The sequence below is a fragment of the Phlebotomus papatasi genome, chromosome 2 (genome assembly GCF_024763615.1).
Source record: "Phlebotomus papatasi isolate M1 chromosome 2, Ppap_2.1, whole genome shotgun sequence".
Classification (NCBI taxonomy): Eukaryota; Metazoa; Arthropoda; class Insecta; order Diptera; family Psychodidae; genus Phlebotomus; species Phlebotomus papatasi.
Genome location: NC_077223.1, coordinates 80,434,961 through 80,451,731, shown reverse-complemented (window position 1 = coordinate 80,451,731; position 16,771 = coordinate 80,434,961). Strand labels below are relative to the sequence as shown.

At 32.9% G+C, this 16,771-nt stretch overlaps 1 protein-coding gene across 2 annotated transcripts in view; it reads right to left on the bottom strand.

Annotated features, from left to right (window-relative positions):
- Positions 1-16,771, bottom strand: part of LOC129804612 (breast cancer anti-estrogen resistance protein 1) — a 147,680-nt gene that overhangs the window by 32,027 nt on the left and 98,882 nt on the right. For both annotated transcript variants that reach the window (XM_055852102.1, XM_055852101.1), the window contains exon 2: positions 10,845-10,988. In XM_055852102.1, coding sequence (XP_055708077.1) covers positions 10,845-10,988 — 144 coding nt within the window. The remainder of the gene's footprint in view (positions 1-10,844; positions 10,989-16,771) is intronic.

Below are 16,771 nucleotides of genomic sequence, written 5' to 3'. Positions count from 1 at the left end.
CAGAATTATCAACAATTGGTGATAAGCCAACTAATATTTAATAGAAATATGTAAGTCTCTTAGGAAAACTAAAAGAAAATTCACATTATTCGAAGGCATGAACGTTCGAAGGGTGAGTACTTTCCCCTATTATCATATTTTGATTCGCTTCATTACAGGGTCCGTAAATTTGAAAAAATACCTAGACGACATATTTTCATAGAAAATTTATTCATCTACACCTTTGTAAAACACCGTTTTCTCTGCGAGAAAAGTGAGAAGACGAGAAAAGCGCTTTTCAAGTTATTTTAGAAAAAAAAACACACAAAAGACTGAAAATCGTTTGACCAATGCAAACAACAAGCGGCGACACATGATAATGACGTTTCTTTTCGCCGGCAGACATCAGAAATTGCTTCGCTTTTTTGTTACTTTTTGCTCTATACCTTTTGTTACTTTTTACCCCAAGTGGCCATTTTTAATAAAATGATTTCTTGAGAAAAGAACCTTTGTGAAATTCTAAATGGATAGCGGATTCGTATTCAAAAAATCCAAATTATTTAGAAAATATTCACCAGTGCATCAATTTTTAATAATAAGTAGGTAATAATTGTTATCTTCTGCAAGGAAAATATTTCAAAAATAGGGCTAAAAATTTCGATATTTTTTATTTTCTAAATTCCTTGTTCGAATTCTAAGAAACTTATAACATTGAAGAAGGACTATGGGGGCTATCTATAAAAAAAATTGAGCCGCTATCTTTTTTACCTTGGAAGATATTGAATTTTGAATTTTTCGATTTGTGACTTTTTGCCCCAGTCTCCCCTACTTTAAATAAAAATCATTTTCATCTAAATGCATCAATAAAAAATAGGGGAAAGTACGCTCCCTTCGAACGTTCATGCCTTCGAATATTGTGAATTTTCTTTTATTTTCCTAAGAGACTTAACTATCTTGTAATTATCAATAATTGATGATAAAAGCTAACTAATATTTAATTGAAATGTGTATGTCTCCTATGAAAACTAAAAGAAAATTCGCATTATTCGAAGGCATAAACGTTCAATGGGAGAGTACTTTCCCCTATTCTTTTAGATTCAGATCATGATCCTTTAAAAAAAGAATACGCGATAAACTTGAATATAAATTTCAAATTTTAAAAAATCGAATATAATAAAAATAAAGTTTTTGAAACACTCTAATGTATTTTTTATAAAAAAGTTCATTAGTTTTCTAAATTTCCCAGACAAAAAACCCCAAAAACCGCAATGTTCCAATTTCCAATATATACATCTCGTGCTCCATAAATCGTGGAATGTACGAAAATCAAATTTGGTCAAAGTCACATAAAAGCGATCATCTTTTGTTAACAAATATCTTCGGTTCAGCTTCAAAGACATCTCAAGCAGCATTTTTCACTCAATTATTCCGACTAATGAAATTTATGGCTTAAATCTCCGAAGACTGTTAGAGGCCACTGGAACCAAATATGATATTTTTGTCTTGTCTCTTTATCTGCTCCATTCGCAGCGCTTTCGCCTTCAATGTCTGATGCACTGGCCCGTCAATCGATTTGTTTAATCTGACAACCAGTGAATGTTACATGTGTCTCTATTTTGATATTCGATTGATGTGAGAACACATACTAAATGGAAATTGACCATTTAGTAGTGAAGTAGATCGTGAGCAGGATTTCTCATCTATCTCCCGTTCATGGTCCGAGACTGTATAATTTGAATTAATAGAGAATGTTGGTTAAACTTGCTCAAGAAAAAAAAACCGTCGTCCGATGAAAAAGAATTTGCAAAAAAAAGAGCTAAAAGAGAAAAGAGTCTCGTGGTAAAAGTGCAGCAAAAGAGCCACGAAATTAGAGTCTGTAGAAAAATCAATAGAAGCTTGGGATGTCTCAAAACAGCTCCCGGTGAAATGGAGAAGTAAATCGTGGAGATGGGGTCAACAGTTCATAACTTCCTGTCTTTTGCGTCGATGAGGCAAGCACGCCACGCGTAATTGCATCAATTAATGTGATTTTCAGTGCAACGATTCCAATTGTTAAGGGGCCCCCTGGGTATCTTCTCAACGCAGGCGGCAGCCTCCGATCGAGTTCACCCACTCGCGTGTTCATGTAAAATTGAATAATTTCACATAATATTGGTGAAGGGGAGCAAATATGCTAGTTATTTCAATTTCAGAGACTTTCTAACAATTTTCGCGCTTCTTTTTTTGCCTGCACTTCTTGATTACTTTTTGTGCGTCGCCGTTGTTTGGAAAAATCACTATGTTCTTCTTGTTCTTGTAGCAAGGAGATTCAATTTCGCGCTCCAAGAAGCTTTTTTCTGAAGGGTGAAGTAACAGACAAAAACGACAATTGAGAAGAATTCCAATCCATTAGAAATGAACACTGACGAACTAAAAGGATAGAACATCTCTTTGATTATTCTGAAAAAAGTATGTATGTAATGCTGATAGAGGCAATAACTAGTCAAGTCAATGTAGCCTATAATCGTTTTTATGATCTCAACTCATATTTTTTTATTAAACTAAAAAAAGAGGACAAAATGAACCTTTAGGAATACCATTCAAAGTTAAAATTGTATTTTTAAAAGTTCTAGGCCAAGGGGTAACTCATTTCGGGGAAATCGAGTCCACATGCCCAGTGAACTCACGGAGAACCTGAGATATTTACGGCGAACTTACGAAACCTACACTGAGAAAAAAAGAGGGTGCGATTAACTTTTTCTCCTCAGAATTTTACCACTTTTTAGGTGTAAAAATATATCAACATTTTTTAATGTTAATTTTACACCTTTTTAAGGGTAAAATTAACATGAAAAAGGGTAACTTTAACCCCTAATACACCTAAAAAGGGTAATATTTACACCGATTTTGGATCAATACTGCAGGGTAAAATTAACATTTCCGGAATGCTATTTTAACTTTTTCTGATTTCTCTCACTCACTCAGTGTATATACACGGTAAAAACTTTTGGACACTGACAAAAATATTGGAACAAGTTTTCCTTGGAACAATTTTTTTTGGAATCAATTTGTACTTAGAGAAGATATTTGTTTGTTCCAAAAAGTTTTCTTTATAGTTTTGTTACAAAATACAGTTACAATTTTGTTAGACTTTTCGTTTGGAACTGTTTTGATACGGTGGAATGTCTACAAATTTGATTTGATTTCGTTTTATACAAATTTGTTTCTGAAAGATGGAATAGAATTTGTTGCACTCGACTGTTTTGTTCCCGCTATCAGGAATAAATTGGTACATTTTTTTATAACAATATTATTCCTACATCTGTAACATATTTGTTCCAAAAATTTTCAGTGTCCGTGGACGAGGTAATTTTTGGAACGAAATTGTTACTCATATGGGGAATCTTTTTGTTCCTGTTGTCGGGAACAAATTCGTGTGAAAGATTTCGTCTTACAGTTAAGGCCTATACTTCAGTTGAGATAGATTTCGGTGGCGAAAGTTTATAAGGAACATCAAATAAAAATCAACTTAAGTGTGTTTTATACAGACGCATGCATGACGAAGTCATATGCGAGTGCTGGCAGCAGGAGGAGAAGGGAATCTCGAATTAAAAAGTGAAACTATGTAGCGCGCAAATTGCGATATATTTGGCGTCCTTTCCGCTTCGTTGGTGACGGATGACTAAGTGTGAGAGGAGGAAAACGATTTTATACTAGACGAGTTATTTTTTTGGAACAAATTCGTTACTAATATTGATTATCTTTTTGAGTCTCGTAAAATGAACAAGATTGTGCCAAAAATTATGGTGTCCGTGGACGAGCTAATTTTTGGAACAGATATGTGTCGAAATTTTTTACCGTGTATTTGGTCAGGGAACCTACGCGGATCTTGAGGAACCTATAAATTTTTCAGCGAACTCACAGGGAACTCAGGAAACTCATACATTTTTCCAGGAACTTTTAGGGACCGCGGGGAACTGGTATTTTTTGGGGGAACTGGGAACTAGTGTCACTCCATTTGCTGAATCACACCTTGTTCTAGACCAAAACAATTAAATAAAAGGAAAATGGAAAATTCTTTCGCGTGTCACAGAAACGGATTGTTGGGTTCGACCGTCGGCGTCGATTAAGTTAGCAATTGTCGAATAGGTAGCACGTCCTACAATATCTATTTTATTGTGTAAATTATGTATAACTGCTTGTTTCTCATCTGATTTAATGATGATATAATGATGATATTTTAAAGTCAAGTTTCTCAGATATGAACCCTTGAGGGGTATAGATGACATTTCTAAACATTTCTAAGCAATATTTTCAAAAATGTAATGGAATTCATATGAAATGCCCTTAACTTAAATCGAGAAATAAAATTAGACAAGTTTTCACTATAATTTTTTGTTAAATGTATGGAATTTATCATAGAAAATAATATGTAATATGATAATATTGAGAAATACCTAGAGAAGAATGGTTCTAATTCAGATTTTATGCAAAAAATTTTTTCAATTCAATTTTCAATTTATTTAAAAACCACTACAAACAGGGTACAACCCTCTTACAAATGCATGGCAAGCAAATATAGAAAATAAAGGATTTTTTAAACAAAAATAAGAAAAAAAGAGCAAAAGAAAAGATAGAAAATCAAAGAATTAAGAAAGAAAAAAATATGTCACTGGTCAAGCCCAGTCTGGATTCTTCACATAACCTCAAATTTAAGTTTAATTCAACTATCATTGATATTTGAGAAACTTTACTCTATTAAAAAATCTTTAAATAGCCTTATAATTTTAATTTATCGCATAAATTTGAGATATCTTCACCCAGAAGCTGTTCTTTTTCTATAGCTTTTGCTATTTTGAGGTTAAGTCCAAACAAAACGGTATTTTGCGTTGTATAATTTTTTTCTAAACGCTTCTTCATCTACATATGTTATTCCCTTTGTAAATAGTCTAAGAGAATTTAGTGTATTTTCATGGTGATTTATAATTTGGTTCTAATAAGTTTCAATTCAAATTTAATTAAAGCATGCATAACCTCACTTTCCCAAAGACTTTGTTTGGAATTATTTAATTGAGCTCCTTAAATAATAATTCCCCATTAAAGAATCATCAAGAAAGCCCTCATATACCAAAGCAGAAAGATTTAATTCCATGTTAGCCGTCAAGAAAATTCAAATGAATGGCATTAATTTGAAGTATTTCATTGTGGTGATTTTAATCTTGGAAAATTATCCTTTATAACGACATTGTTAATTCTCTGAACAATTCCTGCAGCTCATAAAAAAAGAGAACCAAAAGAAGTGGCGTGTGTCAGTATACGTGGGAGTCCTGTTGATTTTACGAAATATTAGGGTTTCTTGGGGACAATTCATCAAAAATTTCCATCAAATATCTCAAGAGATATCTCAGCCACGTCTCTCTAAATAGCAAGAGGAGTGAGATGAATGTGAGGAAAAAAAGGATCTATCGAGAAGGTCCTACACAAAAAAAAAGACTTTTCTTGCTGATTTATTGTGTTTCTGGTGGGTTCACTTTCTGTTAAAATTTATTGAGTACACGATGCCGAGTCTTTTCTTGTCGTTTTTATATACCCTCCCTCACCTTTTTGGCCCATTTTGGGTTTTTTTTCTTTGTGCGTTGGGAAATACGGGGAGCACGTAATTTCGAGCGGTTAGCACGGGAGCACGTTCCATTGAAGTCATAAGTTTACGACAGCAAATTGGTGGTTTAGGGAAGCCTGCACTTTGTCGATATGGCGACTGATAGCGACATAATTAGTTGGATCGATTGAACCTTGATGAAGATGGAAAACTCCCCCAGTTTGTATTCCATATTATTCCCAATTGATATTGAATTGTCTGGGAACGGGCTTTTCTTTTCGTAATAATATTCTTTGCCGGCGTCACAGATTGATTTTATCGTTCCAACTGAGAGAGTGCAAATGAGCACCAATTGAATTGCATGACAGACATTTCCTCAATTGATGTCGTGAACTTTAAAACTGCCATGGCATTAATTCTTTTCTTTATCACTCTTGACTCCAATATAATCAGTGGAATGCGTGTCTGTGCTTTTATTGGCAAAGTCACTTGGATGCCTCAATCAGCTTGTGACGTACTCATACCAATTGTGAATAAATAACACTTGTGGACATAAATATCCTGGCGATGTCATTTATCGTCACTTTCTAAGTGTACATGCACTATTGAAAGAATCTGTGTTTCAAGAACAATCTTTGGATATTAACTGCTTACGTCTACATTAGACTCTCGCTCAATCGGGCGAAAAATTTTGTTGACAATTTTCAGGTTTAATTATGAAGCAAATTTGCTCAAATTCGCTGTATTTCCCCTTATTTTATCATGATTCTTTATAATTGAGCGCCTTTTGTGGAATTTACAATGACTTTGTCACCCAAATCTATCGGTAATTTGAATGACATTTTGCCCCATATGCCCGATTGAGAGAGAGTATACTGTACCACTAAAGAGCCATGAATCAAAACAATGTTAAGTGTTTAAGATTTAATGAAAAATTACCAATTCACTGTGTTAACAGGCTCAAGTTGAAGAATCCCATTTTTCTCTTTTATACAGCCCAGCAAATTCTGCATAAAGCAGATTCAATAAAACATAAAAAATTCAATTATAAATTTACCACTTGATGTATAGTTGTATGTTTTATGCAAATTAAATACATTGGAAGTTGTCGAAATGCATTAAATAAATTAAATTCATACTTTTATTTACAATGTTTTATTGCAGTGTCTATTACTTTCAGCATAAAAATACAACGAAAATCGAAAAGCGTGGTGGAAAAAACCAATAATATAATACAATTAATCCTTTTAATTGATCCCACGCATGATTTACAATTGTAGTATATATTCAAATTTTCGGTTTTGTTTTACATTTTTTCTGACAATTTTATCAATAAAATAAATAAATCGGCAATGTGTTATCGTGTATTATCATGAATTTAAGGTATCAGTATAAATAAAATTATTCATCCACTATAAGGGATTATTTTGATTTTCTTAAGATGGCATAGTTCTTCAACAAGCCTTTTTGATAATTAAAGGTTTTTTCGTCAATAAAACACATTTTTATTTAAAAATAAAAAACAATTTTTTGTCTTCAGAAACACGAGTTTCAAAAAAATTGATTGTTTAACTGTTTATAAGTATTGTGGTATTATTATTTTAACAGTTTGTGTATATTTATAAAGTATTATATATTTCTTTAAAAGTTGAACATTTAATTTTGAGTTTAACTGGTGGAAGTTTTCCTTTTCATTGAATGTAGTACTTAATGTTACTGATCCAACAGTAAAAGAAATTTGAGAATGGGGTTTTTGAGAAAAATATTTTTTTCAGTTTTTAAAAAAAGTTCAAAAGACTGTTATAAAAAAAACTTGAGCATACAACGAGAGGAGAGTCAGGAGAGCCATTTGAAGTTGATGATTTCTTATGATGCCCATGTAATTTTTTTTTCGAAAAGCTTGAATATCTCATAACCCGAGCATCTGATGGTCACCAAATTTTCACCAGTTGTAGAGCTCAGTCCCAGGAACAACATATCTCTCGGAGGAATATAATTCTAAGTCGACTTAGAGTAGTATAGAATGAAGCCGTCGGTCGATATGTAAAATTGAAAAACATCTAAGATCATTAAGGAGCGATTTTTGATTTTACCAGGGGCCTCTCGACATTTATTTTTCCATACGTTTTTGCATAGAGGCACTGAAGACTAATAGAATTTTTTTTAAAGAGAATTGACTTATCAGTCTGATATATTTCGAAAGTGTGCATTAACCCTTTAAGGACGATTGGGTCACCGGTGACCCAAAAACTGAAATTTTTGCTACGGCATTCTAAAGTTCGGTTTTGCTCTTAAAAGTCAAAAAAGGTGAATTTCTCTGACCCCTAATTTTTGGCCCTCTCGTCCTTAAAGAGAAGCTATCTAAAAATATATATTTCATATAATGTTTGCCGGAATAGTACAAGAACTACGAGCGAATTTGTTTAAGTCGCGGTGCGATATCTGCAAAATTTTTGCAAGAAAAGTGAAATATACCGTCACTTTATATTAGGCTTGAAGGGCCCCAGGGTCTTCCCGTCTAAATTAAGATGGTATGGCCCATACATAAATTTATTGGAAAAGACACTCAATGGGTCAAGTAATAGGGCTCTTGCTCTATGATGTGTGACCCAGATTCGAATCCTATTTAGATTACCAGGAAATTTCTTGGCGTTAAAGCTGTTTAAATTGAATCCAGTGAACTTCACTGCACTTGGTTCTACGAGGCAGAAGACTGACAACCCCATCCCTGTATACCCTTTAAGGACGATTGGAACACCGGTGTCCCATAAAGAAAATGATTTTTGCTCCCTACCTAAAGTTAGTTTTTTCTTATGTTTGTACGTAATTGCAAAGTAGAAGTTTGAAGGAATCTAGGATATTTTTGCAAGTTTCCAGCTATTTGGTATATAGTACATTTTTAAGCTAAAAAATGAAGAGTTTTTAAATTCTCATAATGAAAATTGATTTTAATTATGAGAATTGATTTTAAGCAAAACCATTTTGGAATATGAATCTACAATACTCAAACATAATATTTTTCATGAGAGTGAAAATTATCAGTTATTGGTATCGTCAAAAAAATTACTTAAATTTTTAGGCTATTTTTGTCCCTATCGGTCATAGAGGTAAAAAATACACCGAATCAGACTCTGTTGGATTTTCTAAGGTTAGATGTAAGACCTTTTACTGATTTTGTTTATCGGTTTCATTTTATTGCTGATTTTCGGTCCGCGAAAACTGTCTCGTCGTTAAAGGGTTAATGGCCTCTACAGACTGGGAGTAATTTTTGTAAAATATGCTTTTTTGAAGAAAATTTGTCCTATCGTTGTAGGCAGAAATTTCAAGATTTTTTAGAGGCAATTTTTGACGAAAATTGCTTCCGACGTGTAGAGGAAATAAGAAAAAAATAATAATGCATATTTCGAACTCCATTTGCGGGAAGGCCTAGTTCATAACATAAGTTGATTGCAGTTAAAATGAAAAAACTATTATTTTTATTTTCGCAAAATCTGAATGATACATAATTTCACTGCTTTTATTCTTCACTATTGACCAACATTAACCTTTTACTGGTAATTTGTACAGTATCAATTAGGCACTATTAATATAAGTATAAGTATAATTATACGATATTTCTAAATAAATTCAAACCATACGATTGATATTATAAATTATAAATTAAATTACCGAGCAATTTCAGCACAGGGTTAATTTTAATGATATTCTTTATTGAATTAAAACCTGTGGCAAAACTGCAAATGTAGAAAATTAGTCCAAAAATTCATCCTTCCGTTAATGTCGACACGGAAAAGGCAGAGAGTATACTCTTAAACTGCTTATCTCAGTATAAAAGTTTTTGAAGGAAAATTAAGTGTTGACTTAGCTTAACCCAAAAGTCAAATGCGAAGCTAAAGGGATTCGGAAGGGGAGTAAACGTGTAGATTCTTCCCTCAAGCTATGTGCCAGGAGTGCGTACTGCATTCCATAACGGAGAAATGTGTCCCATAAATAATAATAATTTTACGAGTGGAAAAACAACTTCGTACAAGACTCCATTCATTGTGTAACTCAAGTGGCTCAACGGGAAGGCGAAGGGATAGAAAAGGGACTTAGAGTTGGAATAATAGACGAAATAAATTATGTGGCTGTAAGAACCCATATAAAAATTATAAAAGACAAGAGGTTATTATTCAAGAGGTCTCTTCTAAGGCCCAAGAGAGGGGAAGAAATTGAGAGAATTCCAAATACCGCAAATGAATAATAGAAATTGGAGGAAATCTAATATGTTTCTCTTTTGTACAATGAAATTCAAATCCTCAATTGCGTAGAAGATTTGAATTGGTATTTGGGGAGGCGGGTGGCTGATTTCAACCCTATCGAACATGCAATTAGTTCCTTTAGAAGGCTTTAGAGGCGACAATGAGCATCTGTCACTACAATCAACCAGATGCCAGAGTCACAAAATCAGCACAAATCGTTCACTGAGAGAAAATTGGATTCTGAAATTTTATTATGTTTTTCCAAAAATTCTTCAGGGATTTATAAAAGTAACGAAGTGGTTATAAAAGAGGTTATAAAAGTAACAGTTTAGAATTATTTCCATGTGAAAGTGTTCAAAATACTTTAAACTAGTTGTAGAAAAATTAGTATTTAGTCTAAATTTCCTTATTTAGACTAATTTATCAAAGACAACAACCGTAATTTTACCTTTTATGGCTTACACGAATTCTTTGTGAAGTAAATAGATAAATAGATCTAGATCTAGATTAATTGATAAATAAATCTTTGAAATATTAAATTTCACAATTTACTGTGAATTCAAACTCGTGACCAATTCAATTGAAATAATGAAAACATTAATTCGGTTATAGGACCTCATATCTGAACCAAAGTTCTTAAATCTTTTCCAAAACGAAATTAATTCAATTCTGCTTTTTGATACTACTACTGCAAAATAAATTAACGATTATCATTGTACTTTTTACAATACGAAAAGTATTATTAAATTTGTCAAATCTTTAACGTCATAAAATTGAAAACTTTCTTTATCTGAAACAGATTGATCATATGACTAAGTACACTGGCCTTATCGTTTTACAACGACAAACATAGTCTGACATAGTCGAGTAATTTGTCAACCAAACTAATTTTATACGTTAAATTTAGTCAACAATTCTTCTCAGTGAATGCTTGCAACGTGCAGCATCATAATTCACGCCCTTGTCTGGTAATTTTGAACCCCATTCAAGCCACTCGATATGAGGGTGTACCAATGGTACCAATATTGTGAGGGGATTCTTCTCACCTGCCGTCCCCGGAGCTTGCACAGCCACCAGCCTGTCAGCCCGTCTGTATCCTGCTCAATAACCGTCAGGATGTCACCTCTCTTGAAGGCCAATTCATCAGGACTCTCTGCGATGTTATCATATATTGCCTTTGCGTATGTAGGCTGAAAATACAAGAGAAATTTTGTCTGTTAACGATAGGTGAACTTGAAATAAATTAATCTTATCAGACTTTATAGTGGATTCACTTTCAGCCAAGTGGTTTACTTTTATCATGTGGTTGAGATGAATATTACTGAGTAAAACAATATTTTATTTATGGTTAGTAAAATATTTTTTTTGCATAATTAAAGACTTTTACAATTTAGATTTTTGAGAAATTAAATTGTGTGTGTACATAAATGCTCGTATTATTTTTTAAACAACTCCCTTCAATAGGGTAAGTATGCCAAATTTCGGCCAGCTTCTAATTTCGGCCACTTTGAGTGTAATTTCGGCCATGCAAATAAATTTATTAAAATTATGTATGTAATCTTCGAATAGTCAATGAATTCATTTTGGTTTTAAATATTTATTCATTTTAGGATGTATTAACACAAAGACCGTTAAATTTTAGGTATAATTTGAATTTAAATTGCGTTGTAAAAACTCAGTGTGGAAAGAGTCTTACAAAAAATGTGACAGATCGATTGTGTTTCTAGCAGTCTTGCGATTTGTGGTGAAGTGCAAAAGGTTTTCCTTCGGTGTTTTTCATGAAAATTGATTAGTTTTCATTAAAGATTGTTTCTGTTTATGTTAATAATGAATCAATCTTTAAATTTCGGGTAAAATTTCGCAGCTGGATCCTGTATTTCGCGTAAAAAAGTATATACTTTGTGAGCGTCTTTCCGGTGAGGTAGTGTTGCCTATTCCGACAACATCTTTTGCTTTCCTAAATTTCTTATTCATTTTATGTTTTTTTTTCAATTTCTGAGTTCTACAATGTCCAGAGAAAAAACCATCGCTTCTGTGAAAAAGATGATGTGGAAAATGCCTTGGAAGAGTTCAGGAAGGCCAAATTGTTATGGGAATCTGCGCGTTAATTTGAGATGCTATTCTTCAGGTCTTCAGGACAAATTACACGGAAGATCTCAGGGCTTGTGGGTCATATAAACGTATTAAACTAAATATTAAACTCGTTCCGTTTGACTTTTTGAAATTTTCTATCCGTTGCGTTACAAAAGGTGGTCAGAAAAAAGGTGGCCGGTATTTCACTCAAAGTGGCCGGAATACTACCCAAAGCAATGTCCACATTTTTATTAATTTTTCAATACTTTAGGAAGTAATTTAAAGAAAACAAAGATGATAAACTAGTTTACAAGATTCCACACTACCCTCCCGAAAAGGAAGTAATAAAAAATATCAATATGAATTGAAATTATTGCATTTCAAACTTCGGTGCATATATGCAACTATGCCGAAATTTGGCATACTTACCCTAAATACTTTATATTACCCCTCCTCGGCAGACGTCAGTAGAATACTAATCATATAGACATATAGAGCATTGTTCGTCATAGAACGAGCATTTTTCCACTTAATTCATAGCATAAACCTGGCTTTGACAATTTAACTGACTTAACCTAACCTTGAACGGTTCATAACCGATACATATTTTTATACGAAATCCAATTAAAGTACTCCTGAGGAGTATTTTGGGTAATATTTTGAGTGATTTATAAGTCGGTTCAAATCGGTTGTGAACCGCGGTAATGAACCGGCTATGTACCGATAAGTAATTTTAGTTTCAATATTATTTTTATTACTCTTTAAGCTATTTTGTGGAATCTATTGTGTGATTTATGAATCGATTTAAATCGGTTGAGTACCGGTAAACGGTAAATCATGCGAAAGTACTTTTGAGATATAGCATTTAAGTCACGAGGAGCATTTTGCAAAACCTGGAACGCTTTGCCACTCCTTTTGAGCTCAAAAACTGTTTTGGAAAACGAAACTACAATACTCAAACATAATATTTTTCATGAGAGTGAAAATTATTAGTCATTGGTATCGTCAGAAAAATGACTTAAATTTTTGGGCTATTTTTGTTCCTATCGTTAATGGAGACGAAAAATACACCAAATCAGGCTTTGTTGGATTTTCTGAGGTGAGACCTTTTACTGATAATGTTTATCGGTTTCAATTTTATTGCTCATTTTCGGTCAGCGAAAACTGTATCGTCGTTAAAGGGTTAAAGGTAATAAACCGATAGGCCTAGCAGTTTGGCTTCTAGACTAGTTTATAGTAAAATACATATTGCAAAATTTTCTGGGGGATCTCTTGAGGCGATGTTTTTCTCTAGGTTCGAGAAATAAAACATGAGTGAAATAAATTCAATTTATAGTATTCTGCACGATTTTTATATAGTATTTTAAAATACAATTCACTTTAATTATCAAATATAAAATGAAAACGAGTTTATTGGATTGGATTTTAATTTATTCAGCTACTATTAATGTCGGAAATCAATGTAGTTGTATGTCTAAGAGCTTTAAAAGTTCGAAGAAATCAGCTTAAAGGCTGACAATTTTTTTTCTGTAAACATAATTCGCGAAATATTCGATGACCTCCTTCGTCAAATGTCTTTTGAATGGGTTTGCACTAAAATTTGTTATAGCAAATATGGCTCTTAAAAACTCTATAACGGAATTGTCTCCTAATGTCTCAAAAGAAGGCAAATATTTAACTAGTTCTTATAGTGAATGAACTGTGGTCTGTGAAAAGTAAACAATCACTATCTCTCAAGAGTTCTTCCTGCACTCAATGACCTGGAATTGAATATGGGTGCAGAGTAGGACTATCCCCAATTTTTGCAAAGAGATTCCTCTTGGTTATATAAACAAACTACCGCAGAGACTCTCAATGGCCTCTGGAAGCGGATAAGTAACAATGTTTCCCCCAAGAATGGTCCGGTGAGTGTTTAAGAATTCCCTCCATTTCCCCTGAAATCGACCAACACGGAAGTTGATAATCGACACTCCGTATTCAACATCACGAACAATCGACATTAATAATTTCACCATTAGGAGTTATAATTGATTATTGCCATTAAAATGGGATCATAAGTGTAATACCCATTGTTCGATCGACAAACATTAAAGTCGTGATACTGCGAGGGGTACAATTTGGCAAAATTGCTTTTTTTTTAATATCTGTTGAGCCTTATTCAAAAAGAGAATCTCTAGGTTTTGTTGTTTTCCAGCAATTTGACACGAATGCAGAGGAGAGAAAAGAATTTAAACATTAGGGGAAGTGCTTATAATTTTGGACAGTCTGCATATAAGCATCGATATCCTAAGTTTGAAGTGCCATATTTTCAATACTAATTGACTTTTCTTGTTACTCTCTTTTCAGAAGGATTGTTTAGAAACTTGGCAAGCTATTTATCATCTCATTTTTACTAAAATTAGTTTTAATACGTTTAAAAATGAATTGATATGTAGAGGTGAATTTGACTCTTATTTTGGACAACTTGGTTATTAATTTGGACAACTTGTCTGTAAATTTGGACAGATAATCCGCCTCAACAGGATGCCCATTGTTCTTCATTTTATGAGCCAATCTTACCAAGTCCTCTTCCTGGTCATGTAAGGGAAACGTGGAATGTCACAAGAAGCCCAGAAACTTTCCATATCATTCATTAAAGTGAGTTGACTTCGGTACTCCAAGTACGTGCGGATTCGCTCATTCCCTGCCCTTTCCGGGAGCCTTTCAAGGCATTTCTCACTGCATCTCTTTCGTAGAGATGATGCTCCTTTATTTCTCCAGGCATTTGTCCAACCTAGTCATCACAAAAGCTAAAACTTCACGAAATTTCGTGAGAAAAACACCTGTCCAAAATAAGAATCATCACCTCACTGGTGAATGTCTTAAAAAATTTCCCATTTTTCACACGAAAAATATAATTCACAAGGCAAATCTCACTTCAGGTCAAATGTACAAATCATCAGTAACGTGAATCAACACAATATTCAATGAATATTCAATAATATCACTCAAAAACAGCGAACAAACTTTGTTAGTACTTCACCAAAACTAAATAAGACTGAAGTAAGCCACGAAGTTCTGTCATATTTCTCGTAAGCAATTGCTCACACTGAATTTTCAACAAAGCAATTTCAACTCAAATCATATTCAAATTTTAACGTATTTAGTGTTAAAATCTTCCAAAAAGAACAAATATTTAGATAGAATTCATTATTCATCAAATATTGGAATAAAAATCCATCATTTTAATCAATTTATTTTTAGTGTCCAATGTTATCCTCAAAGTGTCCAAAATAAGAAACTGGACAAAATTAGAAGCATTTCCCCTAGTTCATTTGCAAGAGCGACAGTGGAATTTATGAGTAATTTGCATGCTAGAAAACACTTTTTAAATAAATCATCTCTAATTGAGGAGATTTTGATTGAGAGTTAATCATTAATAACCTATCGATGGTGCTTTCTTAAGCAGACATTATATGGCTTATGACTGGAAGAAAAGAGCACATAATTTCTCTATAAGCCATTAAAATGATGTGGTTTTTTTTATACATCTTTTGAGAGAAGGAGAGATAAAGAGTCATTTGTGCTTATTTTATCTGAGTGTGTGTATATTTTATATTTGCACGTATAAAATAAATATTCATTCCCACCATTTTAATGATATGCAAACCAGTTGGGCAAATATACAACACCTCAATTTCGCATTCAGTGTTTTGTACCCGAGAGACTACAGTGAAACTTCACTCATTATTCTTTTTTTTTATTAAACGAATAAATAACACCAAGAGGTAGTTATAAAAAATAGTCCAAAAAATGATTCATTTGCTTTGTCATTCTCATACTGTTTCATTGACCATCATCTTTTTTCCCGGATGCAGTGAGGGTTCCCCTGTGAGTTCTCCTATCATTTCGAAGAATCCAAAATATTGATCATACAAATACACTATTGAAAATGGAGAGGCTGTTGCCCTTCAAAGGAATATGCAAGATAGTGGAAACAGATTTAATTGAAATATTGTTGTTCATATCTAACGTTGTTTACTCGGTCCATTTTCTTGATTTTTTGGCTTTATGGTTTTAAGAACTTAGGGTAGAATAACTTAATTCAGAACCTGATCGAAAATGGTCATATTTTTAACAAAAATTTTATTAATATAAATGGAATTTCGATTTATCTGGAGTATCAAAAATCAGATAAAAAGATTGTGACATATAGATATGGAAATTTGGTCATGAGTCTATTAAAGACAAATTCAGTTTCCCCAAATGGACTTGTGAAAAATTCTCATTTGGATCATGTTCTGAATTAGATTATCCTACACTATAAATAAATGAAAATAATATATTTTTTTAAATCCTAGATAAACATAGGGATTATCAGCATACAGTGATCATATCTCATACGAGACGAATTTTCTCTTTGTTTGCAAAGAGCTAGTTCTTCATTTTTTAGCCATAAGATGGATAAATTAACCTCGAGAGAGGCGATGAAAAATGGTAAACTAATTCTTTGCAAACAAAAAGAATATTGGCATCGTGTGAAGGTTCACTATGTGCGAAGCATACCTACATCCCCCTATCATTTAATAAATTTCAATATAATTAAAAACCATAAATTTTATGTATTTGAAATCTTTGCCTAATGTTCATCGTTTCCATCAGACAGTATCGTAACTATTTTTTGATAACTGTTAACAACATATTAGACACTATAGGGCAAACTGGGGCACCACCAAACACGGGGTAGCACCAAACACTAATTTTCATTGTTAAACTATTTGGAGTAGGGAGAAGTGGAGCACCTTTGAATGTGGGGCAGCTTTGAAATTTGGATTTTTCACCTATTTCTAAATAAAATTGAGCTTTATTATGATAGAATTTAGCTGCATAAACAGATTTAGAAGCTAAATTACATTATAAT